The following is a 24172-nucleotide window of genomic DNA, read 5'->3' as shown; positions in this document are numbered from 1 at the left end:
TCTTATCTTAAAAGCTATCCAATACTATCAAAGCAGTCCATGAGTCATAATTTCCATCCCATCCACACTGAGATTAAACAGGAGCCAGCTTTGTTTTGAGAGGAAAATATTAGCATAGAGAGGAAGACTGCAGGGATTAGAGAGCCAGGTCTGTCCGCTGTGGACGACCCAGTTACACTAACATTAGGGTCAACTATGACAAGATAGTACTTCTGCTAGCTTTTAAATTATAATGCAAAATATATTCATCCTAAAAAGTCTATGTATTGGGAATACTTTGTTTGTAGGGAGTATATAATCATATCTGCCAGGCCGCCCGCTTTCAGAACCATGGACAGCTCGATAAAAACTGTCGGCAGTTTTCAACAACTCCAAGGTTCAGGGTACTCTCTACCTGCACTTCTAAAGGCTTTAACTGAGTCATTGTGCGGTTTCAAATCTGCTTCACCTTCCAGCACAAGTTAAAACACAATAAACGAGAAAGGAAGAGAATGAAAGACTGTTAGAGGCAGCACATGCGGCAGTGCCGTCCTCTGTTAGAGGCAGCACCTGTGGCAGAGTTCCGTCCTCTGGAGCCTGTGATGGGGTGGGGGGGCAGAGCTCCTCCAGCAGCTGTGAAATCACTTTGAGCTCCAATCTCTGGAGAGCTCCCAAGCCAGCAGCAGCCAGACGAATAGGGGGAGAGTGACGGATAGAGGGAGGCCTCCTGCTACCTGGCTGGTTCCCCACAGCAATGGGGGGGTGAGCTCTGCGATTAGTGGGGCCCAGAAGGGACTGGCTGCCCCCCAGCCCCTCAACACCAAGGGGCCTCCGGGTGGAACCCTAACATACAAGCGCCCTCACTGTCACACCCCGACACTGCATACCCATCCCTCATTGTCCCACCCCAGCAATGCGTACCCATCCCTCATTATCACACCCCGGCACTGCATACCCATCCCTCATTGTCACACCCTGGAACAGCGTATCCATCTCTCATTGTCACACCCCGGCACTGCGTACCCTTCCCTCACTGTCACACCCTGGCACTGCGTACCCATCCCTCACTGTCACACCCAGGCACTGCGTACCCATCCCTCACTGTCACACCCCGGCACTGCGTACCCATCCCTCACTGTCACACCCCGGCACTGCGTACCCATCCCTCACTGTCACACCCCGGCACTGCTTACCCATCCCTCACTGTCACACCCCAGCACTGCATATCCATCCCTCATTGTCACACCCCGGCACTGCGTACCCATCCCTCACTGTCACACCCCGGCACTGCGTACCGATCCCTCACTGTCACACCCCGGCACTGCATATCCATCCCTTACTGTCACACCAAGGCACTGCATATCCATCCCTCACTGTCACACCCCGGCACTGCGTACCCATCCCTCACTGTCACACCCCGGCACTGCTTACCCATCCCTCATTGTCACACCCCAGCACTGCGTACCCATCCCTCACTGTCACACCCCGGCATTGTGTACCCATCCCTCATTGTCACACCCCAGCACTGCATATCCATCCCTCATTGTCACACCCCGGCACTGCGTACCCATCCCTCACTGTCACACCCCGGCACTGCATACCGATCCCTCACTGTCACACCCCGGCACTGCATATCCATCCCTCACTGTCACACCAAGGCACTGCATATCCATCCCTCACTGTCACACCCCGGCACTGCGTACCCATCCCTCACTGTCACGCCCCGGCACTGCATACCCATCCCTCATTGTCACACCCCGGCACTGTGTACCCATCCCTCACTGTCACACCCCGGCACTGCATACCCATCCCTCACAGTCACACCCCATCCCCCCAAGTCATGCGGGGATGACACAGTCATGCCATGTGCTGTCCGTACACACCGGCGGCTCCTCGAGGCCCAAACGTAGTCGCAGGCCATGCTGTATCGGAAAACGCGAGCTGTATTTCCTATTCTCCTGAGAACGGGGTGACTGTGTCCCACAGAGGAAGCTAACTAAACAAAGAAAAACCAATATCTCCACAGCCCCCCAGCCCCCGGGGGTCCAGAGAACCTGTAATTAATCCGAACAAAAGCAGGTAGGGGAATATCTCGATTTACCAGAGAACAATTTTCCAGGCGGAAACACGCCTGTGCAGGGACACGTGTTCACACACACGCAATGCACACTCAAACCATGAACTGGAAAGGTTTTTCTTATAAGGCTTAAAATAACCCCGGGGAAAATGGCCGCGCTGTATCCAGGCAACAGCCAGAAGAGCGCTATGGATCCAGAGGTAGCTGGCCGCTCAGTCACAGAGCGCTAATGACCCCCCAAGTCCCTGGAAGGGCTCGGAGCGCAGCACCGAGGTAAATATACCAATGATGCATCCGTGCCGCTGTCTGAATCTCACATCAGACTAACAGGACAAAGCCCTGCAGTCAGCACAGACAGCGTGGCCATGATGGGGGGGCCACGGTCAATGGGAGGGCCAAAGGCACAGTGAGCCCCCGCTGGTGTCAGTAAGAGCCCCCCACCTCACCTGCCGCTCTAGGCAGTCTCTGGTGGCGTCGTTTCTGCCACACAAAGGTAGAACAACATAACCACGTTTGTTATCAGCTGAATTACGCCCAAAATCAGGGCTCTTAGAGACTCTCATAACAAAATGTCTTAGCTCAGCTTTGTTAGCTTTTGATGTGAAACTTACAACAAAATCCACATTAAAACCGAGGCAGGAAACCCCGATTCTCAGTGTCAGAGTAGCTGCTGTGCTCTTCCTTTGAAGGGCAGATTCAGGTGAGGCATTTCGCTCAAGGATACAACAGAAAGGCCTTTTCCAGCTCTGGAGTTCAGGTGGGAATCCTTAGCAACCTTTAGACCATGGTTAACGGCCAATCTGTGCTTTCCCAGCAGGCAGAGCCCGGCCTGACACGGCCAGAGGGAGAAAAACAAACAAGCAGGACAGCAGGGCGGGAACATGCAGAAAGGCCATTGGCCGTGTCGGGGCCTCTCACCCGAGTCTGAGCTGTACATGTAGACGAACTTGGTCCATTTGTAGTGCTCGATGAGGCTGACCAGGGCGTCCTGCAGCTCGGGCCGTAGCTGGATCACGAACTGGTTGGATGTTTCGATGGGGAAGCTGGGCGTGACGAAGCAGACATGCAGCGCCCCACAGAAGGACATCAGCATGTTCACCGTCTTCCTGTCGTACAGGCCGATGATGGCGTACACGCCCTTGGAGAACTGCGAGCAGACTGGGGAGGGACAGGGGAAAGGCCGTTAGCAGGAGCTGTGTCAGGGTCACCAGACGGCCCAGCAGTTCACAGACACTTATCCAACATTACCGTAGCCTATTTACAATGTATATAATAGTCTGCTCATTTCAGCTGACTGATTCTCCCATAATCCACTAAAAAAACTCACCACATCGCCATGAAATACGAACGCTATGGAAGATTCCTGTGAATAACCACAGGCAGATATACGAGGGCGGCACATGTTCGGAGGGAATCGCTGACACTTTGGTGACAAGCAGCCCGTTCTGCCTGCTCTCTCCTCGGCCCAACGCAGGCGAGCTCCGCTATCACTTCCTGTCAGGCCAAAGCGTCTGCCATCTGCTTGCTCATGTCCCTTCCCCTCCGTTTCGCTTCTTTCTCCTAATCCCCCTGCTATTGTTCTGTGGTCCCCGCACACGCCCGCTCCCGCTCAAGGGCTATTTTCGTCCCGCCTCCGTTGGCCTCAGGTCCCCGCGTGTTTACTAAACAGATTGAAATTCCAGTCTGTTCCCTACCCCCGGCCCAGCTCGCAGTGTGGGGCATGTGGTCGCTGCCCGCGCCGGGAGGAAGATGAACGGAGATGGCTGAGACCCAGCCGTCCACCCCGCCGGTGATTCGGGGTGGGCATCGTGGCCCCTCCGCCACAGCCGGAGACCTCGGTGCTGCCTCTAGTTCATTCCCCAGTGAAAAATACACCCTTTATCATCAGGGGACACCCTGCCTCATGCTGTCCACTCTTACAGCCCCCAGGAATGCTCACTATGTGTGACATAACTGCACATGATTCTGTCTGAGGTACAGAAGGCGGGGGGCCCAATTCTGCTGACAAATGCTTTGCTGTATCAGAGGACTATTTTCAGGGAGCTCGCCGCCCCCAGACAGACAGCTGTCCTAAACTGCGCACTGCTCCTCGCAGGCTGAAATGTGGTACACCGGGTGTAACACATTGTACCATCAGGGTGTCCTGTGCTCTCCGCTACATTGCGGTGACACACTCGTTATGTAAATGAGGCCCGAGTTGGACACCTCGCTTTAGACGCAGCCACTTGCTCGTCCCGAGTGGCGCAGCCCCGACGCAAGACATGCGGCCCTGTCAGGTGGCTCGGAGCTGCGGCGGCCTGCGACAGGGGCGGCCTGCTTGCCCACTGGGCACCTAATGTCTCATAGGGCCGGAATGACAGAAACACGGCGACGGCTCCCTGTCCGGCACAGCCTCTGTCCTTCGCCTGGGGCCAGGTGCGATGAGGATGCGGCAGGCAGTCACACTCACACTCACACTCACACTCACGCCGACACTAACATTAAAATACATGACAAGACCTGAGGAGACAACCAGCCTCACAACAGCACAAAAGTAACACAGCAGTGGGGGAATTCCTATAATAGGAAATGAATGAATGACTGTACTGAGACTGGGACTTTAACTGGGATGCTTTCACTTACAACCCATTATACTGGGACTTTAACTGGGATGCTTTCACTTACAACCCATTATACTGGGACTTTAACTGGGATGCTTATACTTACAAACCATTATACTGGGACTTTAACTGGGATGCTTTCACTTACAACCCATTATACTGGGACTTTAACTGGGATGCTTATACTTACAAACCATTATACTGGGACTTTAACTGGGATGCTTTCACTTACAACCCATTATACTGGGACTTTAACTGGGATGCTTGCATTTACAACCCTTTATACTGGGACTTTAACTGGGATGCTTACACTTACAAACCATTATACTGGGACTTTAACTGGGATGCTTACACTTACAAATCATTATACTGGGACTTTAACTGGGATGCTTTCACTTGCAACCCATTATACTGGGACTTTAACTGGGATGCTTACACTTACAAACCATTATACTGGAACTCTAGCCTTTCCATAACCCGTCCACGGGCATCATGTCTGTGAGGACTTCGTGGCAGACCTGCTCACAGAAACACCAATTCCTGTTTCTGTACCCAGCCTCGGGCCTCAGATCAGCTCCTGGGCCATGTCCATACGGTTCTGACAGACATGTCCATACGGTTCTGACAGAGGTGCATTTCTGGAGGCAAGGGAGGTGGAGCTGTTATGAATTCCAGAAATAGTTACAGCATTTTAAAGGTGAATAATGTAACCAACAAACTACCCCTGATATTTAGCATTTATATGAATTGATACTTTGTTGTTCCCATGGGGAAATTCTCTTCACACCTCTGTAGGTGAGAGTGAGCTTGGCAGCGAAGGGCAGCCACCTGTAGCAGCGCACAGGGAGCTGGGAGTTAAGGGCCTTGTTGGGGCGCACAGGGAGCTGGGAGTTAAGGGCCTTGTTGGGGCGCACAGGGAGCTGGGAGTTAAGGGCCTTGTTGGGGCGCACAGGGAGCTGGGAGTTAAGGGCCTTGTTGGGGCGCACAGGGAGCTGGGAGTTAAGGGCCTTGTTGGGGCGCACAGGGAGCTGGGAGTTAAGGGCCTTGTTGGGGCGCACAGGGAGCTGGGAGTTAAGGGCCTTGTTGGGGCGCACAGGGAGCTGGGAGTTAAGGGCTTCGCTCAAGGACACGCAGACATGGCGAGACCAGGCTCCAGCCAGCGACCTTTTGACCACATGCACGGAGGCTCAGCCCGCGGGGTCACACACTGCCATCCTTCGGGGTTTGCTTAAGGCATAAATCCTCCGCTCACAGGAGTGAATCGCATTCCCTAGGTGTGTGACGTCTCCTGCCCAGAGTGTTTCATGAATCATCCTGCTATTTTTCATTCCCATACCAAGCCACCACTGTTATGAGACAAAAATGTTGTAAATAAAATATCATTTACATAACCGGCTGCTTCGTCCACAGCATCCAGCACCTACCCTGTCCCTGACAGGCCCGTCCTGAAACCAAATTTGGCCTTAATTTAAATAAAAAATGGTATAATGACAGATTTTCTTCCATCTGTGCCTAAATCATGATCCCATTTATCAGAAATGGGCTCCTGGTTTATGCTGGTTAACAGATGGTATATTTTAGAAACTGTTGTGTCTTGAAATTTCAGAAAAAAGTACGACAGTGAGGAGGCTGTCCCACTTAGCTACTGAGGAACTAAGAAATAGTTCCAGAAGCGTGCCGGATCATTTTTCTGAAAAGCACTCATGTTAATTGCCTTCTGTGAATAATTTTGGCCGTGGTTTGCATAAGCAGTGAATTATGGGAATGAAGCAGTGTGTGGGGTCACCTGGCTGCTTTTACTGCGGGGGGCGGGGTTCCTGGTTTGGTGAAAATGAAAGGCCGGTTTCCAGATGAGTGGGGTGAGCAGGAGGGTAATTATGCTATTTCTCACAGAGGACTCTTTTCAAATTGTTAATTTGACTGTTCAATGAAAATCTAGGTAAAATGAGTGCTGGACCCAGGAACCAAGAGACAGATTGCTCTCATGTTCCAAACAGCTAACAAAGTCCGACGGGCTTGTTTTTCTGAGCCAATTCTAAAGAGCGATGAGGAGCCATGAAAGGAGATAATTAATGTTAGATAAAACACACATTCTAACATAGCAGAAAACACTTTTCATCTATAAGGTGTGTTAGACCCACATGATTGGTGCATCTTACTGAGACCACAGTATGACTTCTGCAGCCGGGGAGCATTATTTGAAAGAGTGTCTTTGACCAGAGCGAAGACATTTAATACTGTGAGCTGTTCAACCAAATCCTTTAGCACGATGCTCTTTGTGGTTATGTTAGGGCTGCATTTAAGGGGCCTATAAGGCTGCATACAAATTTGGGAACAATAATCCCATCTACACACCTCCTCTGTTAATTACATCTACATCTTTCTCCCATATGAAGTCAATCACATTTATTCCAATGGCATTTCACAATACTGTGTTGATCCAAACACGATTGCACAAATATTTTTAATTATATGCAGCTGAGTGACCATGAAACGTGTGTCATGCCATGACAGTTGTTTTTGAAGGACAGTGACACTCCTCTCCCGTTCCAGATGTCTGGGTTCGCTGACATTGTTAAAGGCACCATTTTGACATCTCAGAATTCCCCGTACGTCCTTCAAATTCCCATCAACAAATGTTAAGATTGCATTACAGGCTGGTTGCATTATCCTACCTGCACTTAACTGGTTAAGTGCCTTATTTGCATCATTTCTTTCCATTTTGTTTTCCATCATATTTAAATCAGCTCTCTTGGACCATGAGGGTAAATCATTTATAACCAGTAAAGTCACTAGACAGTTGAATTTCAGGCTCAGATTCTCAAAAAGTCTCAATCCCTTTCTGTAATGACTGATTTATGACCAGCTTAGAAACAACCCTGCTGGTTGAATAATTTATAATACACCTCCTGTTGGGACACTGAGAATGTAAATTACAACAGAATGCAACGATTTACAAATAAAAAAAAAAAACTAATTTAATTGAAAATAGCACAAAACCAACATATCTTAAAACCGAGGATTTTTTTTTGTTTTATGACAATATGTTTACAATATATGTCATAAATATCTATTTGATGCCAGCAACACATTTCAAAATAGTTGGGACAGGGGCAACAAAAAACTGGGAAAGTTGTGTAATGCTAAAATAAAACACCTGGTTGAATATGTCACTACTAATTAGGTTAATTGGCAACAGGTCAGTAAGATGGTTGGGTATAAAAAGAGCCTCCCAGAGAGGCAGTGTCTCTGTGCAGTGAAGATGGGGAGAAGTTCACCAGGTTCGGTGAAAAACTGCATGTGCAAATGGTGCACCAATTTAAGTATAATGTTCCTCAATGTGATATTGCAAAGAATTTAGGAATTTCATCATCTACAGTACATAAAATCATTAGAAGATTCACAGAATCCAGAGAAATCTCTGTATTCTATAGTGGAAATCACTGCATGGGCTCAGGAACACTTTGTCAAACATAGTTTGCCACTGTATCCACAAATGTAGGATTAAACTCTACCATGCAAAGAAGAAACCAGATCTGAACACAATCCAGAAACGCCGCTGACTTCTCTGAGCCCAAGCTCATTTAAGATGGACTGAAACAAAATGGAAAACTGTCCTGTGGTCTGACAAATCAAAATTTCAAATTCTTTTTGGAAATCATGGACACCACATCCTCCAGGTTAAAGAGGAGAGGGAACAGTTAAAAAGCCAGCATCCATGATGGTGTGGGGGTGCATTAGTGCCTGTGGTTTGGGTAGCCTGCACTGGGAAGGCACCATTAATGCTGAATGATATATATACAGTTTTTACTGCAACATATGCTGCCAACTAGACGACGTCTTTTTCAGAGAAGGCCTTGTGTATTTCAGCAGGACAATGCCAAACCGCATTCTGAGTGCAGCAGTAGAAGAGTCCGGGTACTAGACTGGCCTGCCTGCGGTCCAGACCTGTCACCCATTTGAAACATTTGGCACATCATGAAACTAATAATATGAGAAAGGAGACCCCGAACTGTTGAGCAGTTGAAATTCTATATCAGGCAAGATTGGGCAACACGTCACTTTCAAAACTCCAGAAACCGGTCTCCTGAGTCCCAAACGTTTACAGAGCGCTGCTGAAAGAAGAGCTGATGCAACGCACTGGTAAACATGCCCGTGTCCAAACTTTTTTGAAACGTGTTGCTGGCATCAAATTCAAATTGAGCATATATCTGTCATAAAACAATAACATTTCTCAGTTTCAACATTTAACATATTGTCTTTGTTGTATTTTCAATGAGATATTTATATGATTTGTAAATCATTGCATTCTGGTTTTATTTACACATTTATTTTACACAGCGACCCAACTGTTTCAGAAAGTGGGCTGCAGTTGGCCAGCTTAAGCCATGTTTTTGCATGATGGTTTGAAGGTTTAGCTGGTCACACCAACTGCTGACCCACCCAGCTAAACCATCAAAGAGCAGTAAGAGCTGGCACATGACCAGCTAAGACCAGTACAAGTTGGTTTTAAGCTGCTGTTTTCAGCAAGAAAAAGGGTCATGGCAGGTATTTTTTTCCCATTAAGAATTAATTCTCACAAACCTTATCTGAGTCACATGAAGAGCAAGATGGGAAATGCCAAAACTTATCAGCATCCCCCCTGTGGGGTCAAATAGAGCTCTGCTGTATTAAAACAACAACAATTACAGTAACTCACCTGTTTAACACCTCCCGGGATGAACCACAGACTCTGTTAGTATCTGCCCAGAGACGCCAGCTGCAGTTCTCGGAAGACTGCCCTGTGTGGTGTGGCGTCCTGCAGTCTCTCCCACACACACACTATAGGCATCTCCGGGCTGTCAATCAAAAGTCATCCCCTTAAAGGGCCGGCACTGAGGTGCCAGGCAGCCCATCGGCTTCCGCATTAAGCCGCACAGTCCCCATGGGTGACTTTAAGGGAGGCGCCTGGGGCTTTGCCCTCCCCGCCGACCCACTGGCACGTTTACTCATCTCACTGTCAGAGCAGCGCGCTGGGGAGAACCTTAACCGGAGGAGCGATCATGGGAGACAGCGTGTACCCTCTCCCCCATACCCCGTGCCCTCTCCCCTATACCCCGTGCCCCCTCCCCTATACCCCGTACCCCCTCCCCTATACCCCCTCCCCTATACCCCGTGCTCCCTCCCCTATACCCCGTGCCCCCTCCGCTATACCCCGTACCCCCTCCCCTATACCCCGTGCCCTCTCCCCTATACCCCGTGCCCCCTCCCCTATACCCCGTGCCCCCTCCCCTATACCCCGTGCCCCCTCCCCTATACCCCATGCCCCCTCCCCTATACCCCATGCCCTCTGCCCCAAGGGGGGCTCTCAGATAGGGGCCAGCGTGGTCCCTGAATGGTAGTGACCTGCAGAGGATGCTGATCACCCAGGCTACCATGTTTTCAAACCCCCCCCCAAGCCCGTCTCAGCCGGCTACAGCCCCCCCAGCGACACCTCCTGTCGCTAAGAGATCTCGCTGCCTTCAGAGGGCCGGACGTGTCACTCCGGGCCCTCAGCAGAAATACACAGCCAGCTTCACGGCAGCCGCCGGGACAGATCTAGGTCAGGCGTAAAGAAACTGTGATTTGTAAGAAATCACTTCCTTCAGGATTAAATATAAACAGTACACTGTTAAAACTAGTGAAAACCGCTATTTACTAAAGCAGCATCGCCGGACATCCTCAGTATTTAATTAGAAAGATAAATACTTTTATCACCAAGCTGTTTTTTATATAGTTATAATGATAGGAATACAAACAAATTAATGGAGGATTGATAAGCTACATCCTTCCCTTTGCTTATCAGTACATTCCGGGTTAACAGCACTGCATCAGCGTAATGGTGACCAAATGCTGCACTATAAGTAGGATTTGGTGGTACTATGGATTTATGTTAAGTTTGTTGGCAAGATTTTAAATAATCGCAGTACACCCAAAATACCACAGTACTGTAATGTCTCGGCGACAAAATTGGGTATTCAGTGGAATATATCTTGTGGGAAATCCCCCCCCAGGGATTTTTTTTTGTGGGGTACACACACCCACTCCCCAGTGAATTTTTATCGTGGGGGGACATACCCCCACCTACCCCCCCCCCCCCCCCCCCCCAGTGAAGCGGAATACCGGAACAGTGTTACTGAAAATGCTGAGAAAATACCATAGTACTTATATAAATACCGCTATTAGTTATGTAACACTCCCCCCCACCTCCTCCATCTCAATGCAACATTTTTCAAATGTGCACAGCGTCTGTGAAGCGCTCTCCGCACCTTCGGCCCCATGGAAAGCGTGCTGAGAGAACCTTCTGAGGAAGCTACAGCTGACCTTGCTACCATCGGCCAGCCTCTGACAAAAAGCCGAAGCTCCTGGCTGCATCACTTACTCGCGCTTTGTGCTGCGGAGGTAATCTGTCGCAAGACTGTCAGGAGAATGACGGGCCACACCTGCGCTGACAAATGCAACCGGGCTCATGAAACAGTCAAGAAACTCCTGTGCAATGACAGCAAGACCACAGAGCAGCCCGCGCTGCTTTCTTTCAGAACTGCGGCATGCCCAGCTGAGTCTGACATCCCATAATTGCATTACAAACCCACTATAATAGGTTTCATATGTTTTTTTCAGTGAATCTGTCAATATCACACATATAAGTTGTGACGGTAATAACCTGGTTTGCCTCAGCATTGTCAATACACCCTCAGATCATCAATCTGCCAGTAGATTGCATTTTCGGTGCTGTTCCCCTTGACAGATGGATGCCTTAAAGGTAAAGAGGCTGCAGGCCACCATCTCATCTCCTCTGAAAACACTCTCCATGTCTACAAAAGGCAGGGCTCACAAACGGTGACAATGATGATAACTGTAACCACGGCGATGATGATTCTCCAATCGGATGCGTCAGCATTTCCAGTAAATCTGGGATTCTAACTCCCCTGAGAGTGTGCTTGAGCCCCCAGCGACCGCGGCCCCACCCGGAATGTACACCACACCCAGCACAGAGAATCAGTAATCAAAATCACAGCCTAAATGGCCATAATCCTGTGTGTGAGAAGAGCAATTACTTGGTCCGGGGGGCACGCTCTGTCTGAGGTTGCTGCATTCATCCTCCATACATCCCACAGATGTATGGAATGCCTCTTAAGGCATTCCTGTTACTCTCTTTCAGGCCCTCAGATGGATAAACCTGTCATAAATGTGTCGCGCATCAATCTTAACGTCACTGAAATTACACTGGCAAAGACACTCCCAATCCAATTATTTACAGGGACTCTCTAAAGACAGTGTTTTTTTCCTGCACCTGATACCAGTAATACATTATTTTTAAAGTATTAATACTTTACTACTTTAACTTTCTTCATACATACAGAACACGTTACCTTCCCCAGTTCTTCATATCTATTGCACAAAGGCAGACCTAGGTCAGCCTAATTCACAGACAGAGTTCGTTTAGTGCCCCATCCCATAATGCCTCTTGCTACATCTGCTTCTCCTGTATTTTTTTAAATTTCACTTGCAGATTTTCTGAGGAAGGCCCTGGGCATCACCACCGGACGGGCCCCCCCGCGAGTCCTTCCTGTTCCTGGAGGAGTCTAATGGCCGTCACCATCCAGCGTGCCCTGCCCTCATCATGTCCTAGCTAATCACGTCGCATAATTAGCCATCTCCAGCGATGTCTGTCTGACGCCCTGGGCCCTGTTTAGCCTTGATTCAGAGCCAGTGACACAGGCCTGCATTGTATTACAGCATCAGCCTAATAGGACAATCCACAGCCAGCCGTCGTTACTAAGGCCGGGGCGGCTGGGAGAGAGCGTCGCCGCCCCGACACCCGCAGGTGGCAGGGGGAAGTGCGACCCGTGGGGAACATGGTGCGTGTGACAGAGCTTCCACTGGCCGTTTCCACTGGCCGTGGCTGATAGCCAGGGATGGCTGAGCGCGCACGTGTGCCTGTGATGACATCACTCAGGGCCACGCGGGGCAGGATAATGAAGGCCTCCCCGCGCAGCTGCGGTGCCCTCAGCAAATCACGGATAAACGCGGCCCTTCCTCCCGCAAGCCGCCTCATTTACGGAGATTAGCACAGAAAAGGGGCGGATTCGGCGACCGCCTGGAACAGAGAGAGCAGATGCTGGCATCAGTCTAAAGTGATGCAAGCTTTGGCCAGCACCCTCCGCAGCAAAGACAATGCCGCGTAACGCCTAATTAATCCCGTAATTAGGAGCATGACAGCCCTCGCTCCGCTTCCCAGTGCCACCCCCGCGCTCCCTCTGCGCTGGAACATGCGGTCCGAATGCAGGGCGTGAGGCCTCACCCACCACCTGCAGGGGCGGGGCACCGGCACGCCACTAACAAACCACAGGCGGCCTCCTGATCGGCCCCGACTGAACCCCCAAACCTTCATTTCCATAAAGGGAGTTTGTTCTACAAATCAGCACAGAGATGAATCATGTGACTTAAATATAGATTCACTGATTCATTTATTAATGGCAAAAACAAATAGCTGTAATATATAAGAACAGGGACAAAGGTACTCATTTTCATTGCAGCCAATGACATCCTTGGCTGTGCAGCTGTACAGTTTTATCTTCATGGAGTGTCTCCTGCTGCAGTCTATGGGTTCTGGAGGCATGCAGCCCCATGTCATCCTAAACTGGACTTTTCAGGACATGGACTAGGGTACACTACTGATAATCTCACTGGAAGGTAAAAATTGCAGCAACTTATGTACATCTTTTGGCATATATGTTTTTTTCTTTTACAGATTAATGCACAATATGACACAGACAAACACAGGCACCCATAGAAGCACACCTGGTCTCGGACACACACACACACACACACACTCTCTCTCTCTCTCTTACTTTCTCCCTCAATGCTCATCTAAGTACCAGACAAACTATCCATTTTGCCATTTTCTTTAACCCTCCTACAAAAACAAACAGGAGTTACAATGTGCTGTAAAGTTAGTGCTGGTAGGGGACAGGGGAGGCAAACAAACATTGCTGTGTTTCATTTAATACATTTGAACATGTCAGTGTCATCCTCATACATGTGTACTACTACAGCATAACCCCTTATCCTGTAACTAGAGAAACACAGGATATGCCCACACCACACCTTGTTTTGTAACTACAGAAACACAAGAGCGTCACAACATATTCTGTAACTAAGGCAACAGAGGAGATGCTCAAACTGCACCTTATTCCGTAGCTAAGGAAACATAGGATGCACCCACACCATGCCTTATACTGTAACTATGGAAACACAGGACACACCCACACCACACCTGAATCTGTAACTAAGGAAACACAAGACACAACAATACCACACCGGAATCTGTAACTAAGGAAACAGAGGAGGGTGCAGTGCGGTGGCACTGTGGTTAGCACCTCTGGGATTGGGGTTCAAGTCTCAGCCATGGCTCCATGTGTGTGGAGTTTGCATGTACTCGCTGTGTCACCATGGGGTTTCTGAGTTCTGCGGTTTCCCCCTACAGTCCAAAACCATGCTGAAGTTATTTGGAATTAACAAATTGGCAATTGGTGAATGATGTATGATTGTTCTCTGACTACCGATAGCCTCCAGGATAGGCTCCAGACCCCCCACAACCCTGTATAGGACATGCGGTTCCAGAAAATGGATGGATGAAAGGAAGCACAGGAAACACCCACACAACACCTGAATCTGTAACTAAGGTAACACAGGACACACCCACACCATGTCTTATTCTGTAACTATGGAAACAAAGGACAGACCCACACCATGCCTTATTCTGTAACTATGGAAACACAGGACACACCCACACCATGCCTTATTCTGTAACTATGGAAAAAAAGGACACACCCACACCATGCCTTATTCTGTAACTATGGAAACAAAGGACACACCCACACCATGCCTTATTCTGTAACTATGGAAACAAAGGACACACAGAAACCACACCTTATTCTATGGCATCCATGTAGCACCAGTCACGTAGTAACCAGAGGATGCACCCACACCACCTCATCCTTGCTAGGAAAGCTTCCTTGTACAGCATTTTGGCTCTGGACTTCAACACCGCTGGGCAAGACGAGGCTGCCTTCAGAACTTCGCTCCTTCAGTTACCAGCAGAGAGCTGCGAACCTTTACACGTGTCAGTCACAGGGCTGGCAGGCTACACTGACCCCACAGCTGTCAGGCCGCGCTGCCATTCAGCCACCGACACCCAGATGGGACCGCAGGTAAAACGGTAGAGTGTCCACCCTGCCCCCCACCACAACTCAACATCCAACACAAACAGCCATGGTCGCCCCCACCCCCGGCATACAGAGCCAACTGCAGGATTAGAACTCCCCGGTAAAAAGCTGTGCTGCCCCTATGAAACATTCAGCCCAACACGCTTAGATTAAGCGTTGCAGAGGCCGGACTCCCCTCTGCGGATCACGCCTTTAATAATGCATATTCATAGCGCCCAGCCGCAGAGACTAATCGCTTTAGATACCACCCCAATAAATAATAGATTAAATAATAGCGTCTGATGAAGGAAGGACTCCATGGGCTGCGCAAAACCAACACGGGCTCCACAGGTCCACAGCAAGGGCTGGGCGTGGCTCTCACAGGTCTAGCAGCAGCAGAAAGATGAAACAGGCACGTTTTTGGGACGGTTTTCTGTCACAGCCCCCCCGCCAACTGCTGCAGGATCACAGAACTGTCAGAGTGCGATTTAAGAATCTGTACAGGGGCAGACGTGATATATACGCATCTATGTCCCTATGCATGTAGAGCTTCCTGTATGTTTATCCACATGCACAATAATCACTCTTTCCTTTCGCCTCATCTCACCCCCCCCCCGAGAAATGTTATCAAACGCATGAATTAATGGCCAGCATCAGGTAGACCCCCCCTCACCAAAGCCTCTGTAAGAATCTCTGTGTGTGGGAGAGAGATTGTCCCTGTAACAGAACTAATTATTTTAATCACAACTCATTATCAGGGCTGAATGGGCCAAGTGTTGTGATGGAGTGTGTGGTTTTCCTGTCAGGCCGTCAGGCCCAAACCACCTCCTGAGGGGAGGATTTATTTTGGCTAATATTCCCTTCATGAGCCCTCTGTGCCTTTTAATGGTCTGCTTATTATGCATGCATATCATTTTCGTTTTTTTCTTTACACAGGAAACGGCTAACAGAAATAATGGCTAATTACCTTACCTCGTGGATCTGTCAATCAGTCATTTTACACATAATGTGCACTGCGGTGTCTGAATGGGAAACGCTGTCAAATTCCCATTAGGGCTGGAACGCAAATTTAACCCAGCGCGTCACAAACACGCGGGCGCGCACACGAGCGCACAGCAAAATGAGCCGCGTGCTGGAAACTGTCCAACAGCTTGCTTCGACGGAAGTAGTTCTATTTATTATGCCCTATTCTAATTATACTCAATGGCAGATTATGGTAATGTAATTTCTTTACTGAGGCACATTGTGACTAATATTTTCATTTGCATAAATCCCTAATGACACCCCTGTTTAAACTCCGACGTGGTGCCAGAACGTCGCGTAAAAAGGGGGGGGGGGCGCTCTCAGGGTCTGCGGAAACACCGTAACACCGTAGCCGGAGAGCGCAAATAAAGCAGCGTGATGCAGCCGCGTAATAAAATAAAAATAAACGAGTGTTTATGACTCGGGTATGAAGGGGAATTTCTGAGGTCTGCCTGCTACCTTCCCGTTCGCTCCCCCTCCCCGCTTGGATTTCTCCGGCCCCTATTCCCAAAGGAACGCCCCCACCCTGTCACCACTAACCGCCCCCGCTCGCCTTCTCCAATTATTTTTTTTCTGCTCCCCTCCCCCCGGGGCCGACCGAACCCAGCAGGTGCCGGGAAGGGGGGAGTGGGGGGCGGCGGAGGCGATCAGAGGAAGAGCCCCGCCGAGCGGGAGGCAGGGACATCGCTGGCTTCCGGAGCTCCTTTTCACCTCAGCACAAGCGGCCATTCACGGATCCGCTGAACACTGCCGGTGCGCGCGAGAAGAGGGGCGCCTGGTCACGCGCACCATTCCTCATTCACATGCTAAATATTAGTGTGCCAGCTACCATGTAATACAGTCCTATATACATTTATATTATACATGTTAATATCTTACCACCTGTTTACTTATGCATGTGAGGGCATAACTTTGGATTGAGAATTGGGGGTGGGGGGTGGTTTTGATTATTGGGGGGGGGGGGGTTACAGCTCGAACTTATGCCCATCTATGCATGTATGTTAGCATGTGTATATGTCTGTAAACTTACGTTGTGACGTGCATCTCATATGGAAGTATCACGTCAAAATCTTCTTCTAATTATATCAGTGCTTTTCTGACCCTAATTAGAACACTAATTGGCTCTAAATTGAATTTATGTTTCCACAAATTACACACAGATAAACAAACAAGGCGCCCCTCCGGTGGCATGTGGCTAGTCCCCCCCCCCCCTACAGGTGGTAAGTGGGAACCCCAGTGATCTCTCCGTGTAGCTGCAGAACCCCTAACGGGGGTATTTCCCACACAGCCCTTCGTCCACCTCTCGCCTCCTCCTGTACGTACACCGGATGTCACTCACACAGAGCCCCTTTTCCTCTGCCTCATACTCCGAGTTATTACTGGTTATGCGTTTTCTGTCTGGAAAAGGGGGTGCTCACCGCCCTACCGCCACACCTCCTGCCAGGTGCCCTGCACGACCCCCATCTCCTCTGCACTCAGGCACATGTCAGATGTTTTTCTGATGCTTGACGCTGCCCCCCACTGTCTCTGCCTGGACCTTGGCAGGAATTCTGCTCTACCAGTCCCCTGGAGAGCCATGCAGAAGGACAAATGAGTGTCAGTCAGGCCCTGAGACTCTCCAGGCTGGCCAACACACTGATAAAGAGCGAGCAGGGTCACTTCTGGCCTAAAGCACCTGCTATATGCCCCTGTGACATAGCTCCAGCACCACAGGCGGGCACTGACGGGGGTAATCACACTGTCCTACCACAGGCGGGCACTGACGGGGGTAATCACACTGTCCTACCACAGGCGGGCATTGACTGAGGTAATCACACTGTCTACCACAGGCGGGCACTGACCGGGGTAATCACACTGTCTTACCACAGCCGGGCACTGACGGGGGTAATCACACTGTCCTACCACAAGCGGGCACTGACGGGGGTAATCACACTGTCCTACCACAGGCGGGCACTGACTGGGTTATCACACTGTCCTACCACAGGCGGGCACTGACCGAGGTAATCACACTGTCTACCACAGGCGGGCACTGACCGGGGTAATCACACTGTCCTACCACAGCCGGGCACTGATGGGGGTAATCACACTGTCCAACCACAGACGGGCACTGACGGGGGTAATCACACTGTCCTACCACAGGCGGGCACTGACCGGGGTAATCACACTGTCCTACCACAGGCGGGCACTGACCGGGGTAATCACACTGTCCTACCACAGGTGGGCACTGACCAGGGTAATCACACTGTACTACCACAAATGACAGTATCACAGCTCTGCACACGGACTCCATCTCGCTCCGTGTGCTTTTCAACACAACATATTAGGAAAGGTTGTTTTACGCCACGTTTGCATTCCATTTTTGCAGTAACACGCATGCAACAGCCATCTGAATGGATATATGTTTTTTTGCAGGTCAGCTAACCCTGCAAGGCACCAAGCCTGACGGAGCTCCTGGAAGAAATTCAGTTATCACGCTGGACTGGTCAGTTGGTCCATATTACTGTTTGAAATCTACTCCTGGTATCTGAGTTCCGGCTTGAACTTACTGCTCCATATACAGCGGTCCCAGAAACCTACTGGATGATTAACGCCGGCGGACACGGGAGGCAGGACACCCCATTGATGGCAGGAACACCTCATACACCCAGCCCCCCAAGCAGGCCCTGCGTTGTTGTGGGGTTTTGACCCGCTGTCTCCCTTATGGGTTTTATTAGGTTATAATGCTGACTGGATTCTGGGGCTTCCACAATACGCAAACCAGGAAAATATAAAATCCTACTTAATCACAATGCTTGGCTTAAAATGTACTAGTTATAACGCATTATTATGTATTATTGAAATCATTATGCATTATTTAGTTATGCATTATTTGCACAATTGTGCACTGGAGATGCGGTCGCACTACAAATAGCAAACGTATATCTGCCACTGTGCCGCATGTGTGTCGTGTTTACGCTATTACGCATTTTTTAGAGAGAACTGCATTTGTAACATAACGTTAAACGCATTCTGCATGCTGAGTCATTCATGGTTTTGCGGGGATCTTCGCTGGCTTTGTGGTAGGCTATATAAACCGTCTGAACAACTGCAAGGGCTCTCAACGAGACCAACATGACAGGTGCTCCAAACCTCCAGCTTGAATATTTTCAGAATATGCAGTTTGTACTTTTTAAGTATTATGTTACCGTTTGTGTTGAAATACTCTTCTTCTGAGGCTTGGACGATGCTCTGGCACCACCAACGGAACTCATTTACAGGTGTTACACCTGAGATCTGCACGCGATTAGGGGAACGTCTCATCTTGTCACTTGGCAAATCTCGTAAAACTTAACCATTTATTGCTTGTCTATATCTTTAAAGAACAAATACAAATTGCATTTACCCGAAAACACAAATAAAGACACAGCAAATCTGCATCAGGTTTTACTATACGCAGAATGCGCACTTTACGGCACGGTATATTGTGCGATACTGAGGGATCTAATTATATTAATCGATTAATTTCCCTTGGTACAAATTACTAAGTATCGATCCTAAAACATATTACAGTTTAAAGTGGAAAATGTGCAACAGAGAAGGAAAATGCTCAGTGAGATCTCAGAGTAGCACTGAAAAATGACACACGGTTAATTTGTCCCAGATGTTAAAAGACCGAAAAATGTCAGATTGAAGGGCAATTTTCCTTCGGCATGTCGTTTTTACAATAAGTAGAAAACCGTAATAAGTCCGCGAGGACAAGGCAGCTCCTCACGCGCATAGGCTATAACCCGCTCCCAGGTACTCCACACAACCCAGAAACTATTAAGGTGATAATAAGCAGCAGCAATGCGTCTGCACCACTGTTTTATTCCATTTTAGGTTGATTTAAATCCACTAAAGTATTGACTTTTAAACGGTGGAAAGCTTTTAAAGACCGACGGAATCGAGCTTGACGAACCTTCTCGGGTTCAGATAGGTAATGATTTTACTTGGCTGAGCAAACGAGAACGACTATCGCAATTAGGTTAACAAAGGGTTGTCATCAATATCAATTTAAGTGGCTTTAAATCGGGGGGAAATTATAAGCATAAACACTCTCGAAATACATGGGAAAGTACCAGCCGACGGACCAAACAGCCGAAGTGTCAGGAAACAGCTCACACTGCGTATTTCATATATGGCTGTCAAAAACAGGCTACATCGCTTTGTGCAAAGGTGGTTATTGCATAAAACGGAAAGAAAACGAAATTAAATACTATCTGCCATGACACGACATTTCGGTCTTTGTGGCTTGTGCATGTAAAAACAGTATTTCCCTATTGCTTTTGCGCTCTGCGGGTAGAATAACATAGTATTACAGCCATGTACAGCAAAGTACCTAGAGAATACGACGTTGCCGATCAGATGCAAGATCACTGAACAGTAATATTGCTATAATAGGGTTACGGCGACTCGGGAAAAGCAACAGATTAAATGGGAAATAGCAATAGTTAGTGGAGTCGCCACTGCACTGTATTAATTTGCATGTGTCTGGGCGTGAGTGAGTTTCATGCAGTAGGATAGACCTGAAAAGTAGACTGCCTTTAACCAAAGAGAAAGAAAGAAAAAATCAGGTTTATACTTACAAGCATATGTCATTGCAAAGCTATCACTGATATTGACCATATCCACTTGGGGTACCAGTTTAGGAATCTCCTGGTGGTGGGAGAGCGCAAATCGGAACACCTCATATTCGTGTGAACCGGTGGGGAACAAGCCCCCTGAAAATGAATAAAAATAAATCATTAAAATATGCACAATTTTAGAATTACACATAAAGTCTTATTGTCCCGACACTCAGTGCGCGTCACTTCGTTATCGTCAAAATATATAGGATTACCACAATGGACAAAACACGTATCCATAGATTCATACATACATAGTATTCCGCAGTCCGTGATCTGCAATGAACTAAATTTGTTAAACACATGCTTGGTAATAAAACAGCCTAGATATCGTTCAATTAGAGGCACGACTCGATCCGCCGATATAAAGTGAACAAAGCGCGGCGGAGGTCCTCATCATCGCAGCGGCTAAAACGCTGGAAAATCGTGCCATTACCATACTTGTAAAACTGCCATTTTGTGTTTTACTCACCTATGTTGATATTACTTGGGAAACTTGTACTTAAGCACACCCCCAGGACACTGGTGCAGAGCAGGGTGAAGCTTCGCTGCATATTTCCTTTTGCATTGGCGAAGGGAAAAATAGCCGGATTCCCACCATAGATCTGTCCGTGATTTTTTTCTTTAAACTTATTGTCCCTCCCCGTACAACGTGCGCTCACAGGCAGTAAGCGATCGGATGGATTAGGAGAGGTCTTCTCGGGACCCCCTCGTCCTCTCCTCTCACGCTGTTAATACTAATGCCCTTGGCTGGGGCTACCAAGAAATCGTGGCTGCCAGACCTAGCTCCTCTCCCTAGAGACAGAGGGACTCAGGGGTGCCCGCATTATGGGCGAGTAAGGGATTCAGTCACACTGGCTTTCCCCCTCATTGGCACGCTGATGCCAGCACATACCTCCTCTCGTTATCACCATTAAGGCTGATCTTACGCCGTTACAGCATCAGAACGGGAGGCGAGATTGCTTTTTTTTTTACCCCTTTGGAAAAATGTTCCAACGATGTACCATTTGCGCAGCCTTGGAAAGATGCTCATCGACACCCAAGGATTTTATATAGGATATGCTGCAGTTTAGTAGATAATAGGAAAGGCATGTTAAAGAGGACGATAGGTTCCATGTGTTTTAAAATGTATTCATACGGCTGATCGGAGCGCATCACGATCCTAACTCGATGCATTGTAATTTATAGCATATGTAACAACATGAATTACTCATGTGAACAAATATAAACAGCATTGTTGATGCTAAATTATTAACGTCGTCCTGTCAGTGCACGGCAAACTCCCGTATGAGCATCGCAGCAGATAGGTCGCAGTTAAACAGCACCGCGACTGTGTAATAACGACCAGAAATATCTAGTTCTGTGCTATTTTAACCTCCAGCTATGTTCATGTACTGGACCGATAAATGTGACTATTAATATGTGAGTGGATGTGTGGAGCACGGGAAGGCAGAACCGTACGTGACACCTGGAAGTTTTACGGTAACTTCATTGCTTTCTTGTGGACTGAAGAGATTAAATCGACGGGCTCTAAAATTTAACATCTAAAAATGTCATCCTTCACACACGGTGTGCTGGAGATTACAGCCCCGCAGTCTCGCTGTAATCACAAACTCATCGCTCCCCTTTGTGTTTCTTTGGGCTTTCATTTTTGTTTTATAATAAAATCTTTCCCGACCGCACTCTCTTCCTTTGATTGGTTTCATTACCTCTCATCAGACCTCCTTTCCTTCAGTGTTGACCTCCTCAGTGTTCCAGCTCCACTCCCCACCTGTCTGTCGCTCCGTCATCTTTCTCATCCTTCATTTAACACGCCGTCTAATTATTCAAAAACTCTCTTATACTCTTCTTATAAACTTGTACTGAGACATAATCTCGTGTGTTGTAGACGAGCCTTGGTAATACGTGACAGATGTTCTAAGTATTAGTAGCATCATCATAAAAAAACACGCTTCGGCTGTTTGTTGAAGACTCTTTGCGTCACATCTGTGGCCAATTTACCGTTTTTTTGCAAATGTAGTATATGTTGGTCAGTTTGTAATAGTAAGACTGAGGTACATTTGTTGAAAAGGGCATTGCTGTATATAATTTTATATGAAAGGCTAATTATTTCAGCTGAAGGCTGTGTGTTACCTTAGATGAAGGCACCGTCCTGTGAAGGTTTCTGTAAAAAAAATTTTAGCTTCTTTCTCCTGATGTACAGTCAGGGGTTATGTGAGGTGGAAATTTATTATGGACAGTGTGAAGACAGGCCTTGGTTTAAACTGAAGCATACAATGGAATTTAGCACGTATATAGGACAATAAGACTTGTGAGTGGAGATTTCATGTTAACTGCATTTCCAATATATTATTACTCGGAATGGAATCACAAGGTTAAACAACATCTTTGATTTTCAGAGTGGATTAATTGCAGTTCACCTTATCGAGTTTTACTCCAGTGCTTGTTTATGGAATGGAGTTTAAAATCCCTCAGTATAATACTTGACTCAGTTAGGATTAAGGATAAGCTATTTATCAGACAGGGACAATTCAGTTTGTCTAACTGAGAGTAAAATGACTTTTTTGTCATTGTTCCTAGCAAATAAAAGAAAGAATTAATTTATTTTCTCAGATTGTTTATTTTTTGCTTATTAAATGGTTGTAAAAATGTCTAATCTAGGTGTGACATGAACAGTGAAAATCTGGCGGTCAGCGGCCCGTCTGATAACAGATGTATGTGTTCTTGTGATCAGAGCTCATTTAGGACATGAAACCTGTAAACAGTACTGAGTCCAGCAGAACAACCACAGGCTTCACCTGCATTATGAGGGAAGGCAGTGCTGAAGCGTGTCTTCATTGTCAGCCACTCCGCACTGCAAACCACCTGCATTATGAGGGAAGGCAGTGCTGAAGCGTGTCTTCATTGTCAGCCACTCCGCACTGCAAACCACCTGCATTATGAGGGAAGGCAGTGCTGTAGTGTGTCTTCATTGTCAGCCACTCCGCACTGCAAACCACCTGCATTATGAGGGAAGGCAGTGCTGAAGTGTGTCTTCATTGTCAGCCACTCCGCACTGCAAACCACACGTTAGGGCGTAGCCAGAGCTCATTAACCCGCCCGAGCCTTGAGCCGGGCCAAAGCCAGAGCTCATTAATTGGCCCGAACCTTGAGCCGGGCCAAAGCCAGAGCTCATTAACCCCTCATTTAAATAATGCCACAATAATAATAACATTGGTAATGTTTTATGAAGATGATCATATATTTGTCCACAAATCGTCCTTTGAATTAATAATAAATGTATGGATTAAGTTAGATATGACATCTGCAGTGGCGCTACTACTTTCTGCATGTATTTCCCAAAAAAGGAACAAGTAACACGAAACGAGTTTTTGAGCATCACTTCCATGGCATGTGAAGATAATGTGTAGCATGAATATGGCCCAGGGTAACAGCCGGACAGCTTTAATACTGCTCAGGTGCTTTTCGACAGAGAGTTTACTATACTTACTATACCAGAAAGTTTTAATAATGTCATCGGGTCTACAGAGTACCTTTTTATTGTATGAAACACACCAAAGCTTGAGCTCAGACAAAGGTCATTCAAGACGTTCACTCTAGAACATGTGTCCACCTTGAAAG

At 47.9% G+C, this 24172-nt stretch overlaps 1 protein-coding gene across 11 annotated transcripts in view; it reads right to left on the bottom strand.

The window, feature by feature from the left end:
• gria1a (glutamate receptor, ionotropic, AMPA 1a) overlaps positions 1-21930 on the bottom strand; it is a 59599-nt gene extending 37669 nt beyond the window's left edge. For 2 of the 11 annotated variants that reach the window (XR_002839421.2, XM_023821326.2), the window contains exons 1-3: positions 21024-21925; positions 20513-20647; positions 2975-3214 (exon numbers count right to left, since the gene is read on the bottom strand). Coding sequence is in view for 9 of the 11 variants with exons in the window: in XM_023821326.2 (XP_023677094.1) it covers positions 2975-3214; positions 20513-20647; positions 21024-21105 (457 nt within the window). In the remaining 2 variants the exon portion in view is untranslated. Of the gene's footprint in view, positions 1-2974; positions 3215-15852; positions 15999-20512; positions 20648-20805; positions 20972-21023 lie in introns of those variants that run through there. The other 9 variants (XM_023821322.2, XM_023821331.2, XR_002839422.2 and 6 more) reach the window with 8 other exon arrangements.
• Between the last annotated feature and the right edge of the window lie 2242 nt (positions 21931-24172).

Source organism: Paramormyrops kingsleyae, chromosome 10 (assembly GCF_048594095.1).
Source record: "Paramormyrops kingsleyae isolate MSU_618 chromosome 10, PKINGS_0.4, whole genome shotgun sequence".
Classification (NCBI taxonomy): Eukaryota; Metazoa; Chordata; class Actinopteri; order Osteoglossiformes; family Mormyridae; genus Paramormyrops; species Paramormyrops kingsleyae.
This window is presented reverse-complemented; position numbering and strand designations above follow the sequence as displayed.